The sequence below is a fragment of the Mus caroli genome, unplaced genomic scaffold (assembly GCF_978045245.1).
Source record: "Mus caroli unplaced genomic scaffold, Mus_caroli_1 scaffold_7, whole genome shotgun sequence".
In the NCBI taxonomy this organism is placed as follows: Eukaryota; Metazoa; Chordata; class Mammalia; order Rodentia; family Muridae; genus Mus; species Mus caroli.
In genome coordinates, this window is record NW_028227262.1 from 19111320 (window position 1) to 19134263 (window position 22944).

The window sequence follows — 22944 nt, forward strand, 5'->3', positions numbered from 1 at the left end:
CAAGCTCATGCCAAGTTTGATTCTTGCCCTGAATTTCTGCAATGATGCACAATGGTGAGGAAGTTTAAGCAAAATAAAACCTTCCCTTCCCCAAGTTGCCTTGTCATGGTGTTTGACCACAGCAATGAAAACTATCAAACTAAAACAGGATGATTTTGTTACCTTCTAAAGTTCTTTTCTGCCCCTTGCCCGACACTTGCTCCCAGGCAAGCAAACATGCTCTAGTGTACTAGTACTAGTACTAGTACTAAGCTACCCAGAAATACTTTCTAGGGTGAAACAATTTCTTTTATAGCATCCTACTTAACCTTTAAATATTCAGTATAGATCTAGAAATATGTTTAATTCATAATCTATATTCATAATTATCAGTTTTTTGGATCTTGTTTGCTGCTATTTCTTCATATTCTGGATCATGCAGTATACTCATTCACAATATCCTTAGTTCTGAAAAAAATTGGCTCATTGTTTGAGAATTAAATTTAAATTTTAATTCTTTTTTTTACTGCAATAAAAATATAAATATCTTTTTTTAATTTTTATTAGGTATTTTCCTCATTTACATTTCCAATGCTATCCCAAAAGTCCCCCATACCCTCCCCCCAAACCCCTACCCACCTACTCCCACTTTTTGTCCCAGGCGTTCCCCTATACTGGGGCATATAACGTTTGCAATAACAATGGGCCTCTCTTTCCAGTGATGGCCGACTAGGCTATTTTTAATACATATGCAGCTAGAGTCAAGAGATCCAGGTTACTGGTTAGTTCATAATGTTGTTCCACCTATAGAGATGCAGATCCCTTTATCTCCTTTGGTATTTTCTCTAGCTCCACCATTGGGGGCCCTGTGATCCATCCAATGGCTGAATGTGAGCATCCACTTATGTGTTTGCTAGGACCTGGCATAGTCTCACTAGAGACAGCTATATCAGGGTCCTATCAGCACAAACTTGCTAGTGTATACAATGCTGTCAGCGTTTGGAGGCTGATTATGGGATGGATCCCTGGATATGGCAGTCTCTAGATGGTCCATCCTTTTGTCTCAACTCCAAACTTTATCTCTGTAACTACTTCCATGGGTGTTTTGTTCCCAATTCTAAGAAGGGGCAAAGTGTCCACACTTTGGTGTTCATTATTCTTGAGTTTCATGGGTTTTACAAATTGTAACTTATATCTTGGGTATTCTAAGTTTCTGGGCTAATTAATATCCACTTATCAGTGAGTACATAACATTTGAGTTCTTTTGTGATTGGGTTACCTCATTCAGGATAATGCCCACCAGTTCCAACCATTTGCCTAGGAATTTCATAAATTCATTCTTTTTAATAGCTGAGTAGTACTCCATTGTGTAAATGTACCACATTTTCTGTATCCATTCCTCTGTTGAGGGGCATCTGGGTTCTTTCCAGCTTCTGGCTATTATAAATAAGGCTGCTATGAACATAGCGGAGCATGTTTCTTTCTTAATAGTTGGAACATTTTCTGGATATATGCCCAAGAGAAGTATTGCGGGATCCTCCGGTAGTACCATGTCAATTTTCTGAGAAACCTCCAGACTCATTTCCAGAGTGGTTGTACAAGCTTGCAATCCCACCAACAGTGGACGAGTGTTCCTCTTTCTCCACATCCTAGCCAGCATCTGCTGTCACTTGAATTTTTGATCTTAGCAATTCTGACTGGTGTGAGATGGAATCTCAGGGTTGTTTTGATTTGCATTTCCCTGATAATTAAGGATGCTGAACATTTTTTTCAGGAGTTTCTCAGGTATTCGGATTCTGTAGATGAGAATTCTTTGTTTAGATCTGAGCCCCATTTTTAACGTGGTTATTTGATTTTCTGGAGTCCACCTTCTTGAGTTCTTTATATACATTGGATATTAGTCCTCTATCTGATTTAGGATAGGTAAAGATCCTTTCCCAATCTGTTGGTGGCCTTTTTGTCTTATTGACAATGTCTTTTGCCTTACAGAAGCTTTGCAGTTTCATGAGATCCCATTTGTCGATTCTCAATCTTACAGCACAAGCTATTGCTGTTCTATTCAGGAATTTTTCCCCTGTGCCAATATCTTAGAGGCTTTTCCCCACTTTCTCATCTATAAGTTTCAGTGTCTCTGGTTTTATGTAGAGCTCCTTGATCCACTTAGATTTGAACGTAGTACAAGGAGATAGGAATGGATCAATTTGCATTCTTATACATGATAACCACCATTTTTACCAGCAACATTGTTGAAAATGCTGTCTTTTTTCCACTAGATGGTTTTAGCTCCCTTGTCGAAGATCAAGTGACCATAGGAGTGTGGGTTCATTTCTGGGTCTTCAATTCTATTCCATTGGTTTACTTTTCTGTCATTATACCAGTACCGTGCCATTTTTATCAGAATTGCTCTGTAGTAAAGCTTTAGGTCAGGCACTGTGATTCCACCAGAGGTTCTTTTATCCTTGAGAAGAGTTTTTGCTATCCTAGGTTTTTTATTATTCCAGACGAATTTGCAGATTTTTCTTTCTAATTTGTTGAAGAATTGAGTTGGAATTTTGATGGGGATTGAATTGAATCTGTAGATTGCTTTTGGCAAGATAAACATTTTTACAATGTTAATCCTGCCAATCCATGAGCATGGGAGATCTTTCCATCTTCTGAGATCTTCTTTAATTTCTTTCTTCAGAGACTTGAAGTTCTTATCATACAGATATTTCACTTCCTTAGTTAGAGTCACGCCAAAGTATTTTATAATATTTGTGATTATTCAGAAGGGTGTTGTTTCCCTAATTTCTTTCTCAGCCTGTTTATTCTTTGTGTAGAGAAAGGCCATTGACTTGTTTGAGTTAATTTTATATCCAGCTACTTCATCCAAGCTGTTTATCAGGTTTAGGAGTTCTCTGGTAGAATTTTTAGGGTCACTTACATATACTATCATATCATCTGCAAAAAGTGATATTTTGACTTCTTCTTTTCCAATTTGTATCCCCTTGATCTCCTTTTGTTGTAGAATTGTTCTGGCTAGGACTTCAAGTACAATGTTGAATATGTAGGCAGAGAGTGGACAGCCTTGTCTAGTCCCTGATTTTAGTGGGATTGCTTCCAGCTTCTCACCATTTACTTTGATGATGGCTACTGGTTTGCTGTAGATTGCTTTTATCATGTTTAGGTATGGGCCTTAAATTCCTGATCTTTCCAAGACTTTTATCATGAATGGGCTTTGGATTTTGTCAAATGCTTTCTCCACATCTAACGAGATGATCATGTGGTTTTTGTCTTTGAGTTTGTTTATATAATGGATTATTTGATGGATTTTCATATATTAAACCATCCCTGCATCCCTGGAATAAAATCTACTTGGTCAAGATGGATGGTTGTTTTGATGTGTTCTTGGATTTGGTTAGCGAGAATTTTATTGAGCATTTTTGCATTGATATTCATAAGGGAAATTGGTCTGAAGTTCTCTATCTTTGTTGGATATTTCTGTGCTTTAGGTATCAGAGTAATTGTGGCTTCATAGAATGAGTTGGGTAGAGTACCTTCTACTTCTATTTTGTGTAATAGTTTGTGCAGAACTGGAATTATATTGTTTTAAAGGTCTGATAGAACTCTGCACTAAACCTATCTCATACTGGGCTTTTTTTTGGTTGGGAGACCATTAATGACTGCTTCTATTTCTTTAGGGGATATGGGACTGTTTAGATCATTAACTTCATCCTGGTTTAACTTTGGTACCTGGTATCTGTCTAGAAATTTGTCCATTTTGTCCAGGTTTTCCAGTTTGGTTGAGTATAGCCTTTTGTAGAAGGATCTGATGGTGTTTTGGATTTCTTTAGCGTTTGTTGTTATGTCTCCCTTTTCATTTCTGATTTTGTTAATTAGGATGCTGTCCCTGTGTCCTCTAGTGAGTCTGGATAAGGGCTTATTTATCTTGTTGATTTTCTCAAAGAACCAGCTCCTCGTTTGGTTGATTCTTTGAATAGTTCTTCTTGGTTCCACTTGGTTGATTTCAACCCTGAGTTTGATTATTTCCTGCCCTCTACTACTCTTGGGTGAATTTGCTTCCTTTTGTTCTAGAGCTTTTAGGTGTGTTATCAAGCTGCTAGTGTGTGCTCTCTCTAGTTTATTTTTGGAGGCACTCAGAGCTATGAGTTTCCCCCTTAGAAATGCTTTCATAGTGACCCATAAGTTTGGATATGTTGTGGCTTCATTTTCATTAAACTCTAAAAAGTCTTTAATTTCTTTCTTTATTCCTTCCTTGACCAAATTATCATTGAGCAGATTGTTGTTCAGTTTCCACGTGAATGTTGGCATTCCATTATTTATGTTGTTATTGAAGATCAGCCTTATTCCATGGTGGTCTGATAGGATGCATGGGACAATTTAAATATTTTTATATCTGTTAAGGCCTGTTTTGTGACCAATTATATGGTCAATTTTGGAGAAGGTTCCATGAGTTGCTGAGAAGAAGGTATATGCCAAGAGAATCCGGTGGAGCCAGCTTGAGGCAGTAATGCCAAAAAGCTGCTCATGAGAAATGAATTCCTAGGACTCTTCTCCTGGAGGTCTGATGAAAGTCAACCCTCCAGTTTGGGTCAGTTTGACAGGCATAAGGCCGGGAAGCTGTTCTTGAGGATCAGAGTTCCATGGTAATTCCCCTCCCGGAGGTTTGTCTTTTTCTCCTGAACCCATAATAATCAAATTCCCACCACATTATTCTAATGTATAGACTCACGTGCACTCTATTAAGCATTACCTTATAGTAAATGCCTTTTAAGATTGTACTCTAACATAGCTAAAGCCTTTTCACAGTGTTCTTAGATTCCAGATAGCAACAAGGAGTTTAACCTATTCAATAACCAATTAAGTACTAGTCATTATTTCACCTATCTACAAAAAGAGACTGGAATTCTCACTGAGATAGAAATTCTTATTACAGACTATATTCCATGCCAACAGCAAATTAAGTAACTATACTGATAAATGGGAATTCTCCAGACATAGATAAGAATTAACAAGGCCTAAGTCCTTGACACTACTTTATTCCTGAGGCCAGGCAAGAGTTAATACCCCTCTAGCCCAATTAACTCTAAAGTGCAAAACTCAGTGCCACCCCAAGCAGGTGCTAATCTCTAAGATAAACATAGTCCTTTTGAAGTCACTCCTCTTGCATCTGGAGGGATGCTGGTCCCTAGCTTAAACTTTGCAGTCACTCCCTTTGCACCTGGGAAACTTCAATATACCTTATCTGTTATGTTTTACTATTGATGATATTCGCTGTAATATAATTAGTCTAAGCTCGACCAGAAAATTACATTCAGATTCAACACCTCTTTTGTGTGTTTGTCTGTCTGTCATGTCCTAATCTTTGCCCATCTACTCTAGAGAACCGTTTTAAGCAGGCACCAGACTGAGAGGGTCTGCGGCAGGTATATCCTTTTGTTTTAGGATAAAATGTAATGTAGATATCTGTTAAGTCCATTTGTTTCATCACTTCTGTTAGTTTCACTGTCTCCCTGCTCAGTTTCTCTTTCCATGATCTGTCCATTGATGAAAGTGGTGTGTTGAAGTCTCCCACTATTATTGTGTGAGGTTCAATATGTGCTTTGAATTTTACTAAAGTTTCTTTAATGAATGTGGCTGCCCTTGCATTTGGAACATAGATGTTCAGAATTGAGAGTTCCTCTTGGATGATTTTACTTTTGATGAGTCTGAAGTGTCCCTCCTTGTCTTTTTTGATAACTTAGGGTTGGAAGTCAATTTTATTTGATATTAGAATGGCTACTCCAGCTTGTTTCTTTCTACCATTTACTTGGAAAATTGTTTTCCAGTCTTTCACTCTGAGGTAGTGTCTGTCTTTTTCCCTGAGATAGGTTTCCTGTAAGCAGCAGAATGTTGGATCCTGTTTATGTAGCCTGTCCGTTAGTCTATGTCTTTTATTGGGGAATTGAGTCCATTGATATTAAGAGATATGAAGGAATAGTAATTGTTGCTTCCTATTATTTTTGTTTTTAGAGTTGGCATTCTATTTTTGTGGCTGTCTTCTTTTTGGTTTGTTGAGGGATTATTTTCTTGCTTTTCTAGGGCATGTTTTCCATCCTTGTATTGATTTTTTTTCTGTTATTATCCATTGAAGGGATGGATTCCTGGAAAGATAATGTGCGAATTTGGTTTTGTCATGGAAAACTTTGGTTTCTCCATCTATGGTAATTGAGAGTTTGGCTGGGTATAGTAGCCTGGGCTGGCATTTGTGTTCTATAGGGTCTGTATAACATCTGTCCAGAATCTTCTGGCTTTTATAGTCTCTGGTGAAAAGTCCGCTGTAATTCTGATAGGCCTGCCTTTATATGTTACTTGACCTTTTTCCCTTACTGCTTTTAATATTCTATCTTTATTTAGTGCATTTTTTGTTCTGATTATTATGTGTCAGGAGGAATTTCCTTTCTGGTCCAGTCTATTTGGAGTTCTGTAGGCTTCTTGTATGTTCATGGGCATCTCTTTTTTTAGGTTTGGGAAATTTTCTTCTATAATTTTGTTGAAGATATGTTCTGGCCCTTTAAGTTGAAAATCTTCATTCTCATCTACTCCTATTATCCATAGGTTTGGTCTTCTCATTGTGTCCTGGTTTTCCTGGATGTTTTCAGTTAGGATCTTTTTGCATTTTGTATTTTCTTTGATTGTTGTGCTGATGTTCTCTATGGAATCTTCTGCACCTGAGATTCTCTCTTCCATCTCTTCTATTCTGTTGCTGATACTTGCATCTATAGTTCCAGATTTCTTTCCTAGGGTTTCTATCTCCAGAGTTGCCTCACTTTGGGTTTTCTTTATAGTATCTACTTCCCTCTTTAGGTCTTGGATGGTTTTATTCAATTCCATCACCTGCTTGGTCGTGTTTTCTTGCAATATTTTAAGGGATTTTTGTGCTTCCTCTTTAAGGTCTTCTCCCTGTTTAGCAGTGTTCTTCTGTATTTCTTTAAGTGAGTTATTAAAGTCCTTCTTGATGTCCTCTACCATCATCATGAGATATGCTTTTATTCTGGGTCTAGTTTTTCGGGTGTGTTGGGGTGCCCAGGACTGGGTGGGTTGGGAGTGCTGTATTCTGATGATGGTGAGTGGTCTTGGTTTCTGTTAGTAAGATTCTTACATTTGCCTTTCGCCATCTGGTAATCTCTGGAGTTAGTTGTTGTAGTTGTCTCTGGTTTGATCTTGTTCCTCAGGTGTTTATCTCAGCCTCTATCAGCAGACCTGGGAGACTAGCTCTCTCCTGAGTTTCAGTGTTCAGAATACTCTCTGCAGGTAGGCTCACCTCTTGCAGGGAAGGTGCCCAGATATCTGGTGTTCGAACCTGCCTCCTGGCAGAAGTTGTGATCCACTCACAGAGGTCTTAATATCCCATGGAGGGTTCTATGTATACCTTACGGGTGTCAGCTGACTCTGTGCCCTAGCTACCCTGGTGCTGGCATGAACTGGAAGGTACTTGTGCCCCTGATCAGGCTGGGTTTTCTGTTTCCTAATTAATGCAGTCTCAGATCCCACGGGATTGGATTGGAGCAGCAGCTGTGTTCCACTCACCAGAGGTCTTAAGATCCCATGGCCGGTCCTGTGGGTAGCTGGTGGATGTCAGCCAACTCTCTGCCCTAGCTACCCCGGTGCTGCAGTGGACCGGAAGGGACTTGTGCCCCTAATCACGCCGAGTTTTCTCTAAAATTTAATTCTTGATGTAGGAATCTGCATGTAATAAAATGAGTGTGGCCTAGTGCAGAGTATCATATATTATGTACATATTTCTGATTAGCTCCGTATTTTTCTGCATCTTTCCATATTATTGTTGTTACTGTGATGTTTTAGCTAACTCAAGCTGTTTTTTTTTTTTTTTTGGATTGGTGTTTCATTCTTTTAGTTACAAAGCTCTTTTGTACAGCACAAAAAATATTTCACAATATTTCTCCAATCAGATGTGAACATATGTGTTTCTAAATTTTGACAATTATGAATTTTTCACAATTACAACGGCTGTAATGTCAATGTATGTGCAAGTCAGTGTGTGAACATACTTTTTCTTTTATTAATTATCTTTTGTTAAGATCTGGTGTATGCTGCGTTATTTCTTTGGCCAATGTTCAAAATACACATGTGATTTTCTTAATGTACTCATGAGTATATCTCATGGCTGACTAATGTACATATTCATACCTAATGAATATTACCTGTTATATCTATGCTACATAAGTCACTTAGTTTCATTTACCTTGTATGATTTTTGGTTTTAGTTTTATTTTACGTTCCTAAATTTGACAAATTTGAATATTCTGTTTCTCCTCATCTTAAATCCAAGAGTCAAAGACAGTGACATATTTTGATAAAGACTGACTCCTTTGAAGTCTCAGTCCCAAATAGGGTGGATTTCATTCTCTTTCTATCTTTGACAGAATCTCATTAACACAGACTAGCCTCAAACTTCCTATATGTTGAAAGTTAGCACTTTGATCCTCCAATCTTCATTCCCATACAATGGACTACAAATCCCACTAGGCCTGGCAGGATTTATTATTGAGAATCTCTATTTTGAGCACATTCTTTAGTCAGCTTCCTCTATTAGGGAAAATAAAAACTGTATAGTGCTTCTCTGACCATCTGAAGTTCCTTCTAACTCCTGCTAACACCTCAGCCTAAGAGGTTAATCTGATTTCTGTTGGTTTACACAATTATACAATAGGATGTTATTTATCAATTATAAGATAATTACTTTTTACTTCTTGTTTTGTTACCTAGCCCACGCTGTACCAGATCTCACAATCCTTCTATTTTGGTGGTAATTTGTTCTTTGTTCTAATGTATTTTTTTCCTTATTTAGCTGCATTTCTTTAACAGAAGTGTAGCTGTGGCCTCTATTATAACATCCCGAAGAAATCAAAGTTGTGTTGCATACAGGCAATTCAGTAGATTACCTTGTATCCCTGTACCCATTAGCTATGAGATAGGGAAGAAGAAAGGCAAATAGTCCAAAACATTAGTTACAAGCCCTCCCTATGACTATATTTCAAATCTCCCCTTTCTTCTTAAAACACAAACATAAGGCATTGTACTCTATTCCACACACATCTGTTTTCTAAAACCCTACTAGTTTTATTGACAAAATATAAATGTGAAAGCAGGTTTAGCTAAAGTAAATCTGATTTACCTGCTGACCAAATAATTGTGAGTGGAAAATCAGTTGGAAACATTTTGTGTGATCCTGAGACGATTTCATTTCAAAAGGCTTAGAGAAAAGAAAACATTTTGGTCGTGAACTTATGATTAATAGCTCTATATTCTGTATACTTTGGCCAATGGAATTTTTAAAATCATGACTTATTTCAGTGAATGTTCAAAACCAAACGGTTTCCCATTATTATTATTGTTCTTCAGTGCCTTGAACATGTTGAAATATAATGTAAGGAATGGAGCATGTGTCTTCTTATCTAAAACAAGACTAGAAAATAGTAAATGTGAAAATTTCTACCCATGTATTTGTGAGAAGAGACTGAATAAGTTCCCTCATTGGATCCCCAACCAAAATTAAAGGTAAAGATGAAATGTGCTAATCCTCATTTGCTTTCTGTAATAATTTGTGACTTCTTATAAACAAGTGTTTTGTTCACAGGACTTAGTCTGCTGTGTAAACAGAAGGAAGAGCTGGAAGAGGTCAGGAATGTTCCCTGGAGTCTGATGTGGCAGAGGCTTCTTCCTACCTGGTGGAAACAGGACACACCTCTGGTGCTTGGACACACTTTGCCCCCAAACCTCTAGGACTCTGCTTTTTCTGCTTTCTTAAACTCATATAGAGTTAAATAAAAACCCCAATAAACAACCTGAGTAGTATTTCATTATCATTAGAATAAATCTTCCCAATGGAAAGCACAGTTAAGAAGTAGAATGTAGTTGTAGGTTTTGGTTTCTCATTTGTTAGTCGAGTAGGTTTTGTTTGTTTTGCTATTTGTTTGATATAGAAGTTTTTCTTGTTGTTATAAACAGTTCTTTTGGCCATAAAATATAATTTCAAGTTTGGTGAACAGTTGCAAGGATAGTTCAAGGAAATGCAGAATATCTTTTATCCAAGGCATCAGTTGTCCTACCCACCCACTTTGATCCATCTATGAAGAGTTGAGACCTTATAGAAATGCTAATAATTGAAGTTGCCATTGGTGAGATGTAGTTGCTTACACTTGTGACCTTGACAATTAGGAGGCTAAGACACAATTGCTGAAAAATGAATTAAGTGAAAGCCTATGTCATAGAACCAAACAAACCAAACAAAATCAAGACATGCATGCTCCTCAATATTTTCCAGGGATACTTTATATTATACAACCATACACAAATGACTAATCTCAGGACATTTAGTATTGGTACAGTAACTTATTCTGAAAGAACCTAGTGGGGAAACCCCCACTCAATTCCTGATTCGGCACGCACCCAAGAATCACTAACAAACGGCCAACTTGATGTAAGAACATGAGGTAGTTTAATGACGGAGCTCCGGGCCGACACATATCTCCTGCAGGAGACAGAGGTGTCGACCACATGGTGGAGTCATAATGGCGGAGCTCCGGGTTGAAACGTATCTCACGCAGGAGACAGTGGTTTCAACCCCGAGGCTTGGAAGCTAGGGACTTTTATAGAAAAGGGGTGGGGTCAGGGGAGGAATTGGCGCGGTTTTACATGATTGGTCCATTTAAACATCAACAGACTGTCAGAAGGGCGGAAGATAGGGAGGCACCAGGCCAGTCAGGACATGTAACCACGGGCCTGCCCGGGCATGTCCTGGCCTGTTCTGCTATGTTCTCAGCTCCAGGTTTTAAAGCTCACAAACTCCTCTTTGGGCTATTTGACATGAATCAGAGGTCTCAAGTTTTATTTCCTTTCAATTATAATCTAAGATCCATGTACCTATCCACTGACTGGATACTGCCACCTTAGGTATTCCCTCCATGTTCAGGTTCCCATGCATTCATTGATGGTGTTATTTTAGTATCCTTTTGTCTGGATGCTTTTTTATGTTTTCTGATCATTTGTATTTGTTGGGTTGATTTTTGATTGTTTGGAGACAGCTTTTCTCTGTGCTACCCTAGCTGTCCTAGAATCAATCTCTCTCTCTCTCTCTCTCTCTCTCTCTCTCTCTCTCTCTCTCTCTCTCTCTCTCTCTCTTTCTCTCTCTCTTGCTACATCCACTCTAGTAGTGACAATCACGACAGGCCCCCAAAACCTGGGCACTGTCCCAAGGCGAAAAGTTCACGGAAACTTAGTCTCCTGGAACCGTGGGATCCTGTATAAGGAATGCTCCGATGTCCTTGCTTTAGTTGGTAAATGGATCTGTGTGCTTTTTCTTAATATTGCTTTTTTATAAGTACTTCTAAGGATTGAACTTTCGACATATAGCTAAATTAGATTCTAGGCAGTCCTTGAGCCGACCCTGGGCATGGATAGCTAAGTCACTGCCCTACACAGGAATTTACCATTATCTAGGATGAAGGAAGTTTGTGATCTAAGGAGGAAGCAGAGTAGATACTTCGAACTATAGATAGCCAAGTTACGCCCATATACACGGATTTACAATGGCCTAGGGGGAAGGTGGACTATATAATAGACTAGAATAGAAACTACAGCAAGGGCACTGAAGCCCTTACCCCTGGCTTCTAAGATTAAGTGGACCTTAGGTGGAGCTGTTTTTGATCCCACTTGTTAACATTGAATTTTATCCCAGTTTGTTCCAGCCAGTCCTTCCATGTTTGCATTCCTCTGTTTTATGTAAGAATCCAGTAAACTCTTTGCACCTTGCAGGTGTATTACCTAACTTCCCTATTTTCTTCTGTATAAAAAGTTTGATGCTCGATTTGACAAATTACATTCAGATCCAGCACACTCTCCTGTCTGTGTCTGTCTGTCAATTCCCACCTATTTATGCCCTTCAGTCCAAACCCCTGATTCCCACAGACTGAGGGGGGCCGACTGGGTCCTGTCTGTGGCTCTCTCTCTCTCTCTCTCTCTCTCTCTCTCTCTCTCTCTCTCTCTCTCTAGAACAGGTTGACTTTGAACTCAGAGATTCATGTTCCTCTGGTTCTTGAGTGATAAGATTAAAGGCATAGTTATGACTTTGGTTTTTTGCAGGGATATTTTGAAAATCAACTTCTAAATTGAGACTGTATATAAAAAAATATATCCAGTTCATATAATGAGAAATATGAGCATACACACACATACACACACACACACACACACACACACACACACACACACACACACACATACACACACACTGGCCTTGGCTCTTGCTATACAGACAAAGCTGCCCTCAAACTCATAGAGATTTGTCTTTGCCTCACAAGTGCCAAGATTAAAAACTTGTGGAACCAAACCCTGCTGAGAAACATGAGCTTTTATAAATAAGTACACTTCTTATAGTCCATCAAATACAAATAACATTTCCAGCTCCTCTGAAAGTCTTTTCTTGCACCCGCTGTGTTCTCTTACATTGTAAATTAATTCTATTTCCTTAACAGCTTTTTATCTCCCTTATTTTTGCTCAGCAACTTTTTAAACATTAACCTACAACTTCTTTTTTAAAACAATATTTCATTAATTCTTTGATAATTTCACACCATATATTTCAATCATATTCATTTTCCTTCATCTAACTACATCCACTTCACTCTTAGCTCCCTACATGTCAACTCTCTCTTCCATCTTCTCTTTCCTTTTTAAAAACTCATCAAGTCATTGTCTAGCAACTTTTAGGTATGAGGCAGGTCCTAGAGTGGGTTTATTGAAAATGTTAGTAAGGTTTACAAACCTTTGGCCAAATTAACCAAAGTAAACGGAGATGATCCAAGTTAATAAAATCAGATCTGAAAAGAGAAACATTACAACAGGCACCAAGGAAACTCAGGGAATTGTAAATACATTTGGTAAACATCTTTATTTCACGGCTCTCCACAGGCACTAGCTGTTAGTAGCTCAGAATCAGATGAGGAACTTAGCCCCTCTGAGGAAACAGACTTAGAGGAAGAAGCGGCTCACTATGAGGGAGAAAGATACCAGCCAGATGAAGGATGAGCTAATCATTCACAGAATAAGACAAAAGCAGCTAGAGACAACTGTCAGTTCGCTTCGCAGTCTCTGAGCCCTCGACCTCTGGGTCCTAGTGCACCTCCGCCCTATGTGCAGAGGTATCATTCACCTCTGCCCTATGTGCAGAGGTATCATTCAGACTCATTCATTCCAATAGAGGAACAGAGAAAAGTGCAGCAAGCATTTCCAGTGTTTGAAGGTGCTGATGCCAGACGCATTTATGCTCCAGTGGAGTATATACAGATTAAAGAGCTTGCTGAGTCAGTCCATAACTATTGAGTCAACGCCAATTTTACTATAGCACAAGTCGAAAGGCTTGCTACTCTGGCAATGACTCCCGGCGATTGGATGACTGTAGTGAAAGCTGCAGCTGCTAACATGGGAATGTATCTAGAATGGAAAGATTTGTGGCAAAACTCCTGCCAAGCACAGGCAAGGGCCAATGCCACCATTGAAGGGAACCAAAGAACATGGACTTTTGAGTTGCTTACAGGTCAGGGACACCATGCTACTAACCAGACAAATTACCATTGGGGAGCGTACACCCAGATCTCAGCTGCCGCCATTAAGGCATGGAAGGCACTCTCTAGGAAGGGAGAGGCAAGTGGACATTTGACAAAGATTACTCAGGGCACCCAGGAGTCATTCTCAGACTTTGTGGCTAGAATGACAGAAGGGGCAGGGAGAATTTTTGGAGACCCAGAGGCAGCTATGCCTTTAATTGAACAGTTAGTCTATGAATAGGCTATGCAGGAATGCAGGGCAGCCATTGCACCTAGAAAGAGCAAAGGATTGCAGGGCTGGTTGAAGGTTTGCCATGAGCTTGGAGGGCCACTCACTAATGCCGGTTTAGCAGCTGCTATTCTACAAGGGCAGAAATGCCCTGACACGGCTGAGCTCAAACTCTGCTATAATTGTGGCAAACCGGGACACTTAAAAAAGGACTGTAGAGCCCTTGTCAAAAGGAGACTGCCAGGACTGTGTACTAAGTGCGGGAAAGGATATCACTGGGCCAGAGATTGTCACTCATTCAAGGACATTCGAGGCAGGCCCCTGCAGCCAGGATTTCCTCAAGCAGTAGATTATGAGTCCATTCCACAAAAACAGTACAGGGCCCCAGGTCTCAGGGCCCAAAAACATATGGGACCCCAACAGGCAAAAGGTGGACCCCATAGTCCTCAGGGCAACAGAAGGATCAGCTGGATTGAACCTCTGTGCCACCACCCGATACATGCTGTTGCCCCAAATGGGGGTGCAGCCCATTCCTACTGACTACAAAGGGCCTCTGCCATAGGAAGTGTTGGCCTAATACTGGGCCGGGCACCCCTTACCTTACAAGGCCTTATTGTTCAAGATTATGAAGGAGAACTTCAAATTCTCTGTTCCTGTCCTCAGGGTGTCTTTTCTATTTCACAAGGTGATAGAATAGCTCAGTTAATAATTTTCCCAAGCCTACATGGCTGTTTTCCTTCTTCTGGTGTCCCTTGAGCTGCCAGAGGGATTGGTTCTACTGGAAATGATTCTGCTTACTTAGTAATGCCTCTTGACTCCAGGCCATCCTTAGAATTAGTTATAGAAGGGAAACAATTTAAAGGGATTTTAGACACAGGAGCAGATAAAAGTATCATCTCTTCCCAATGGTGTCCAAAAGCCTGGCCCGTCACTCAGTCATCACATTCTTTGTAGAAGTTAATCCTGCCCCACTATTAGCTCCCGTTCTTTGAGCTGGCAAGTGCCTGAAGGTCAAATGGGACGATTCACTCCCTATGTTTTACCACTCCCAGTAAATCTCTGGGGGAGAGACATTTTACAGGCACTGGGAATGACCTTGACTAATGAATACTCACCACAAGCTGTTCAAATGATGAAGAAAATGGGCTATAAAGAAGGAAGGGGATTAGGGAAAGGAGAGCAGGGTAGACTTGAACCTATCCCTCAAGAAGGTAATAATGGGAGACAAGGTTTGGGTTTTTCCTAGGGGCTGTTGAGGGCTCCATGCCCATACCATGGCTTACAGAGGAAGCTGTATGGGTTCCTCAATGGCCTCTTTCCTCTGAAAAATTAGAAGCAGCCACAAAACTGATTTATGAACAACTACGTCTGGGTCATTTACAGCCCTCTACCTCACCCTGGAATACACCTATTTTCGTAATTAAGAAAAAAATCTGGCAAATGGCGCTTACTACATGATCTTAGAGCAATTAATGCACAAATGCACCTGTTTGGTCCAGTTCAGTGAGGGCTACCATTGCTTTCTGCCTTACCCAAAAATTGGGAAATTATAATTATAGATATTAAAGATTGTTTTTTCTCTATACCTTTATGTCCTCAAGATAGGCAAAGATTTGCATTTACCATCCCAGCCATTAATCATTTAGAGCCTGATCAAAGATACCAATGGAAGGTCCTACCTCAGGGGATGGCAAATAGCCCCACCATGTGTCAACTGTATGTGCAATTGGCACTTAAGTCAGTTAGAGAGCATTTTCCATCATTATTTTTGATAATTTATATAGATGACTGTAAGGAGCCGCCCTCACATTCGCCATTACAAGATGGTGCTGATGGCACTGGCACCTGTGTAATCAAACCATCTGTGCATGCGCCGGGGTAGTTTCCCACCCCATGTGCTCTGCCTTCCCCTTGACGACAACTCCGGCCGATGGGCTGCAGCCAATCAGGGAGCGACACGTCCGAGGCGGAGGACAGTCCTCCATAAAAGGGACGGGTTTCCGCCATTCTAGGGATCTCTCTATCTCTCTCTCTCTCTGGCTCTCTTCTCCACTGGCTCCTGAAGGAGTAAGCAATAAAGCTTATGCCACAGAAGATTCCGGTTGCCCTGAGCGTGTTCTTACCAGGGGGAACAAAAGCGCGGGCAATTAATCATTTAGAGCCTGATCAAAGATACCAATGGAAGGTCCTACCTCAGGGGATGGCAAATAGCCCCACCATGTGTCAACTGTATGTGCAATTGGCACTTAAGTCAGTTAGAGAGCATTTTCCATCATTATTTTTGATAATTTATATGAATGACATTTTGATTTGCCATAAAAATTTACAGTTATTGCAAGATGCATACCCTATATTAATAAAAACGTTAGGGCAATGGGGATTGCAGGTGGCCTCCGAAAAGGTGCAAGTTGCTCGAATGGGAGCCTTCCTAGGGTCACTCATTTATCCTGACAAAATTGTTCCTCAAAAATTAGAGATTCGCAAAGATCAACTACATACCTTGAATGATTTCCAAAAATTGCTGGGAGATATTAATTGGCTAAGACCATTTTTGAAAATTCCCTCGGTGGAATTAAAGCCCTTATTTGATATATTACAGGGAGATACCCACATCTCCTCCCACAGAGCACTTACCCCAGCTGCATGTCAAGCTTTACAAACTATAGAAAAGGCCTTACAAGATGCTCAATTACAACGCATTGACGAGTCGAAGTCATTCGAATTGTGCATATTAAAAACTGCACAGTTACCAACAGCAGTCTTGTGGCAAAATGGACCCTTATTGTGGGTCCATCCTAATGCTTCCCCTGCAAAAATCATTGAGTGGTATCCTAATGCAGTTGCTCAACTTGCACTTCGGGGGATAAAAGCAGCCATTACTCATTTTGGGAAAGAACCTCTTATGCTACTTGTGCCTTATACCTCTGCTCAAGTTCAAACCCTGGCAGCAACAACTAACGATTGGGCAGTCTTGGTTGCCTCCTATTCAGGACAAATTGATAATCATTATCCAAAACATCCAATCTTACAGTTTCCCTTAAGCCAAGCCATAGTATTTCCAGTAATAACATCCAAACACCCACTTCCGGATAGGGTAGTAGTGTATACAGATGGATCCAAATCTGGCATCGGTGCATATGTAGTAAATGGCCAAATAACATCTAAACAATATAATGAGACATCACCCCAGGTTGTAGAGTGTTTGGTGGTACTGGAGGTCCTTGAAACGTTCCCGGGACTGCCCAATATTGTATCTGATTCCTTATATGTGGTTAATGCAGTTAATACGCTTGAAGTTGCTGGTTTAATTAGACCCTCTAGCAAGTTTGCTCACATTTTTCAGCAAATTCAGTAAGCCCTGTTACATAGAAGACATCTTGTGTATATTACTCATGTCAGGGCTCATTCTGGCCTTCCTGGTCCCATGTCTCATGGAAATGACTTGGCAGACAAAGCCACTAGAATTGTGGCTGCTGCTCTGTCCTCGAAGGCAGAAGCTATAAGGGAGTTTCATAAACTCTTCCACGTGATGGCTGAAACTTTATGCCGCCACTTCACTTTAACCAGGAAAGAAGCTCGTGACATTGTCACCCAATGTCAAAACTGTTGTCAATTGTTGCCTACTCCTCATGTAGGGGTAAACCCTGGAGGCAGCAGACCATTACAGGTCTGGCAAATGGATGTTACTCATATTTCCTCCTTTGGAAGAAATCAATATTTACATGTTTCCATTGACACCTGCTCTGGTGTTATGTTTGCTACACCTTTAACAGGTGAGAAAGCCTCTCATGTTATACAGCACTGTTTAGAAGCTTGGAGTGCTTGGGGCAAGCCCACAATTCTTAAAACTGATAATGTGTCAACACATACCTCTACTAAATTTCAGTAATTTTGTCATCAAATTGATGTCACTCACCTGACTGGCCTTCCTTATAATCCTCAAGGACAAGGCATTGTGGAACGTGCCCACCGTACACTCAAGTCTTATTTTATAAAACAAAAAGGGGAAGTTAATGAGACTCTCCCCTTAATGCCAAGAGTAGTTGTATCAATGGCACTCTTCACACTTAATTTTCTGAATCTTGACGAACAAGGTCGCTCTGCAGCTGATCGACATAGCTCAGACCCTGATAGACCAAAAGAAATGGTGAAATGGAAGGATGTCTTATCTGGTCTGTGGAAAGGCCCGGATCCTATTTTAATAAGATCCAGGGGAGCTGTCTGTGTTTTTCCACAGAGTGAAGACAACCCATTTTGGCTGCCGGAACGACTCACCCGCAAGATATTAATCAAGGATGGTGTGGAAGATGTTGACCTCCTGAGGACTGCTCCTGATTCTGACAATGCTGTACTTGTCTCAGGTTCCTAGTATGATGGGCAAACAGAGATAGGCCATTCTCTCAACATTCCCTAAACCAATGCCAATTCACCATGATGCTATAGTTTTTCCAAAATTCTTTACTACTAATAAAACAGTGGATTTGCCATATGTACCCTATGTTCCCACCCAAGCACCATTAGGAAAAAATCGCTCTTTATTAGAACAGGGTTATGTTTTCAAATTAATGGACCAGGAAAATGTATCAACCTCACAGCCCGAGCCTTGGGGATATTTGATGAGCATCGAGGAGGCTGGGTGAGCACAACCCAAGATACTTCCAACACAGATATAACCATTACAAATCAGACCTTCTGGCAGGAGGCAAGTTGGGTTAATGGTACATTTCTCCCACCTAACTTTTCAGACAAAGAACGTCCCCACCAACCAAGAATAGTCCCCCATTGTAGCTTGGAAAATGAAGGGCTGATCCTGCCTTGGTCTGATTGTCAATCCTCCATCACTCATTGGGCAGATCAGAGTAAAACCTTTTCCTTTTCTCCCAACATGATGGTTGACCCAGAGAAGGAATTTGCTATGAGACAGGGACTTTTCCTACAGGACTTTAGAATGCATCCCTTTCTCAAGTGGGTGCTCTGTGTAGTCAATGGCAGTTGTACAGAACTCAATCCTTTGATCTTTATCCAGGGAGGAGCAGTTGAAAAGGCCTCTTTTACTGGCATCTCAAGATTTGTTCAGTATTGGGAAATAAATGCTGCCTCCCTGGACTTTGATGGATATACCGGATATACTAATTCCAGTGTAGAGAATACTGGGTTCAATAAAACTTTGGCAAACCAGACTAATTATCCACCTACCCCAGTCTGTGTTTACCCCCTTTCTTGTTTATCCTTTCAAATGATTCATTTGAAGTCTGTTCCAATGATTCTTGTTGGATTTCTCAATGTTGGGATGTAACCAAGGACACCCGCGTCATGGTGGCCCAGATCCCACATTGGATCCCTGTTCCAGTGGAAACACCCTCCACCGCCAAATCAGGTGCTGAAATGCCACGCTGAGGGCTATATAAGCAGCACCATTTTCCAGGTTCTGGGTCTTCCCTCCTTAAGAAGCAATAAATCTTTTGCTGCAGAAAAATCCGGTTGTCCGAGTGTGTTCTTGCTGGCGAGAATGGTAGCTCGGGACAGGAGCAGGTATAAATCTACCCTTCCCTCTTTTAGAAATTATGTTGTTTTGTTAAGTGTTCTGTCCTATTTAGTTGGTTTTTATTCTAGCTTAAGAATTACAGTGTCGAGTAAAGTATTTCCTCTGCACAAAACAGCCTCTTTTGTAGGGAGTCTCTTGAAAACCCAGGAAGTGAATAAAACTCATAAGTCTCAAAAAGCTCATGAAATTTATAAGATGCACAAGGACCCTTCACAGATTTATATAAGCAGTAATAATTGCTGAGAGAGGTCACTCTTCTACCAATTGAGTTCCCTGTAAGTTATGTATAAAGCACCATGGTAAGACTTCAGGAGTCCATCATCAATGCTAGAAAGAGCTTCCTGGATATGCAGCTGTCTTTGAGACATCTTCTTTACAATAAGTTACTCCTAACTCATATTCCTGTAAGTTACTCAAATAAGCTCACTGGAATACTTTTTTACTTATTATTTTTATTTATTATTTTTTAACCCAATAACCATTGCTCTATCTGGATTGAAAAGGAGTTTGTTCATGTGGCCCAAAGAAAAGCCAAACAACATATAATAACCTTGGTAAGGATTTGGTTTTTTTTTTACTGAAAGTGTACAGATAAACTATTTTGTTTTTTAAAATATTTAAATTTTTACTTTGGGTACAAAACCATTGATGGAAACCAAATTATTCTTTCTCAGTTTTTAGCAGTATTCCTGACTCAGTTTTCATTTCTAATTATCTACAAAATAACATCCATTTGTTTTGTATAATTGGTTAATTATTACTATTTGCAAAACCTTCTATTTGTTACTGAAGTCATACTGGAAAGTAAACCATAAGTCTTTCCTTAGAGGCTTAAAATGCAAGGAACAAAAGTGGTTGGAAATGTTAAACTTGTATTATGTGAGTTGGTAATCTGATTATCTGATTTACTGAAAGAAAATGACTGAATTCATTATCAGCTTTACAGATATTAGTCTTGGGTCATTCTTCATGCTGCTCCTCACACCTCATCCTCTGCAAACTGCATCAGACCAATCTGTACTGACTTCACAGTCCAAAAAGTTTGAGGTAGGGCTGGATTGTTTTATTTTTCTCATTGCTATTTGACATAAATCCCACTCATGATCCCCCTCCATAAACTGGAGAGTAACTGTGTTATGATCATTTTGTAGTGAGATAAATCTGAAGTTTAGAAATACTCAGTGACTCCCAAAAGTATCCTCAATGGATAATTATGCATCTATACATGTTTGTATTGTACTGGTTTGTTGATTAGTTTACAGATAAGGAATGAAGACCATCACCAAAAGCTGAAAAAAATAAAAAATTAAAAGTCTAAGCACATACTCTCCCACTGAGTCCCAAACCAGGCAGTTCAGGAAGGGAAAGGGATCCAATAGCAGGCAACAGAATCAGAAACAGCCCGTGCTCAATTGTTATAGGACATACATGAAGACCAAGCTGCACATGTGCTACAAATGTGTAAGAGGTCGACGTCCAGTTCCTGCATGCTCTTTGGTTGGTGGTTCAGTCTCAGCAAACCCCCATGAGTCCAGGATCATTAGTTGATTCTGTAGGTCTTCCTGTGTTGTCCTCTCTCAGTTATATCCCCAGACTTCTTCCACAAGACTTCCCATGTTCTGCCTGAGGTTTGGATGTGGGTCTTTGTATCTGTTTCCATTGGCCACTGGATGAAGCATCTTGGAAGACAATTATGTTAGATTCCTGTCCGCAAGCATAGCAGAGTATCTTATTAGTGTGAGGGATGGGCTTTCTCACATAGGATGGGTCATTGGTTAGCTTTTCCTGCAGTCTCTGCTCCATCTTTATTCCTGTGCATCTTGTATGCAGGACAAAGGTTTGTGTGGGTTAATATTCCCCCCTATCCACTCGAAGGGGAGCTTCTCTCTCATAAATGAAAAAGAACTAAATTATTGAAGAAAAACATATATAGTAGTAAAGAAAATATTTTAAAAAGAAAATATGGGGGAAATGATAGAAAATCCTTTGGAATCTTGTTACAACATTCTACCAATAACGTTGTAATAATAATCTCTTTTTTCTTCACCAAGGAGACTTGTTTCCTAATTTCTGAGACTTGAATTTACTGTGGATTATTGACTGTGCCCTCTGGTGGCCAATGCACAAAAGTCATAAAATCTGTTGATCTTTTGAACAAATTTAATCCAAAAATGACAAATAGTACAGATATCAATGCTTCAAAAGACATACTTCTTATTTGAATAAAAAAAATTGAAAAGCCATTACAAACCAAGTTACAGACTGTGCCAAATGGTGATCATTAAGTCATCGATTCTACCTGGATTCCTGAAACACCTTCCACATATACTTAGTGACTTTCCAGTTTACTGAGGGTATATCTATAAGTGAATGTATCATTAAAACTCATGATCAAAGAGTGGTATGTAAGGTTTTCCTCCCTCTTCCTATTCTTCCTCCTCCTCCTCTTTTTTCCTTCTTCTTTTCTTTCTCCCTCCCCTTTTCTTTTTCTTTTCCTTCATGCTCATTTCCTTCTCTTTCACCCTCATCCATTCATTCATTCGTACATAAAACAAACTGCCATGAAGCATATAGCCCTATGGAGCAAAGAATTTATGACTTTCATCAACAGAGTTCTCTGAGTGTAGTCGACTAGTAGACATGAGTTGGGCTAGAAGTGGGTCCTCCCTAACTGTGCCTTCTAATAATGAAATCAGTCATTTTCTTTCAGTAAACCAGATAATCAGATTACCAACTCACATAATACAAAATATAAAGTAAAGCACTTGTGAGAAAATATTTTTAAAATACTGAATAGCCCCTTTGAAGTCACTTTTAAAAACCTCAACAACTCTTGGACCTAAGCACTATATTTTAAATTAATTAATTAATTTTATGTGTAGAGATATTTTACCTGCATATGTGCCTGTGTATTACATATGCACACTGACTGTGGAGACCAGAACAGGGCATTAGATCCCTAGAACTGGAGTTATAACCTGTCAGGTGGGTGCTGGGAACCCAACCCAGGTCTTCTGAAATGGTAGCCAGTGCTCATAACTTCTGTGGTGAATTGAGAGAGGATGGCTCTAAAGACTCATGTATTTTTGACTGCTTGGTCTCCAGGGCCTGTAACTGTTTGGGAAGAATCAGGAGGTGTGGCTTTGTTGAAGGAAGTGGATCTCTGGGGGTGGGTGAACTTTGAGCTTCAAAAGTCCATGCTATTTCCAATTAGCTTTTTCTGACTCATGCTAGTGGATCAGATGTAAGTTCTCAGTTACTTCTCTAACCCCATGCCTGCTGCCATCCTCCCTGCCATGCATGCCATGGACTCTAACCATCTGAAACCATAATTCCTCAATTTAAATGTTCTCTTTCATATATTCCTCTAGTCATAGTATTATGACAAAGCAGTAGAAAAGTAAGAAAACTGTGAAGCTTTCTTTCCATCCCTTCTCCCCAAACATGCACTATATTTTTAATAATCAGCCATTTTAGTACAATACCACATTCTTTCATGCATTTCATAGTGAAAAGTTGTAGGAATCTACACCTAAGAATATAAATTTGAATAATTTCAAGGATCTAATGTAAGATTTGAACAA

The 22944-nt window shown here is 39.8% G+C and overlaps 1 protein-coding gene across 2 annotated transcripts in view; it reads left to right on the forward strand.

Annotated features, from left to right (window-relative positions):
• The window catches only part of LOC110295957 (killer cell lectin-like receptor 5), a 65513-nt gene extending 55975 nt beyond the window's left edge, over positions 1–9538 (forward strand). For both annotated transcript variants that reach the window (XM_085839574.1, XM_085839576.1), the window contains one exon: positions 9385–9538. In XM_085839574.1, coding sequence (XP_085695700.1) covers positions 9385–9538 — 154 coding nt within the window. The remainder of the gene's footprint in view (positions 1–9384) is intronic.
• Positions 9539–22944: the final 13406 nt, after the last annotated feature.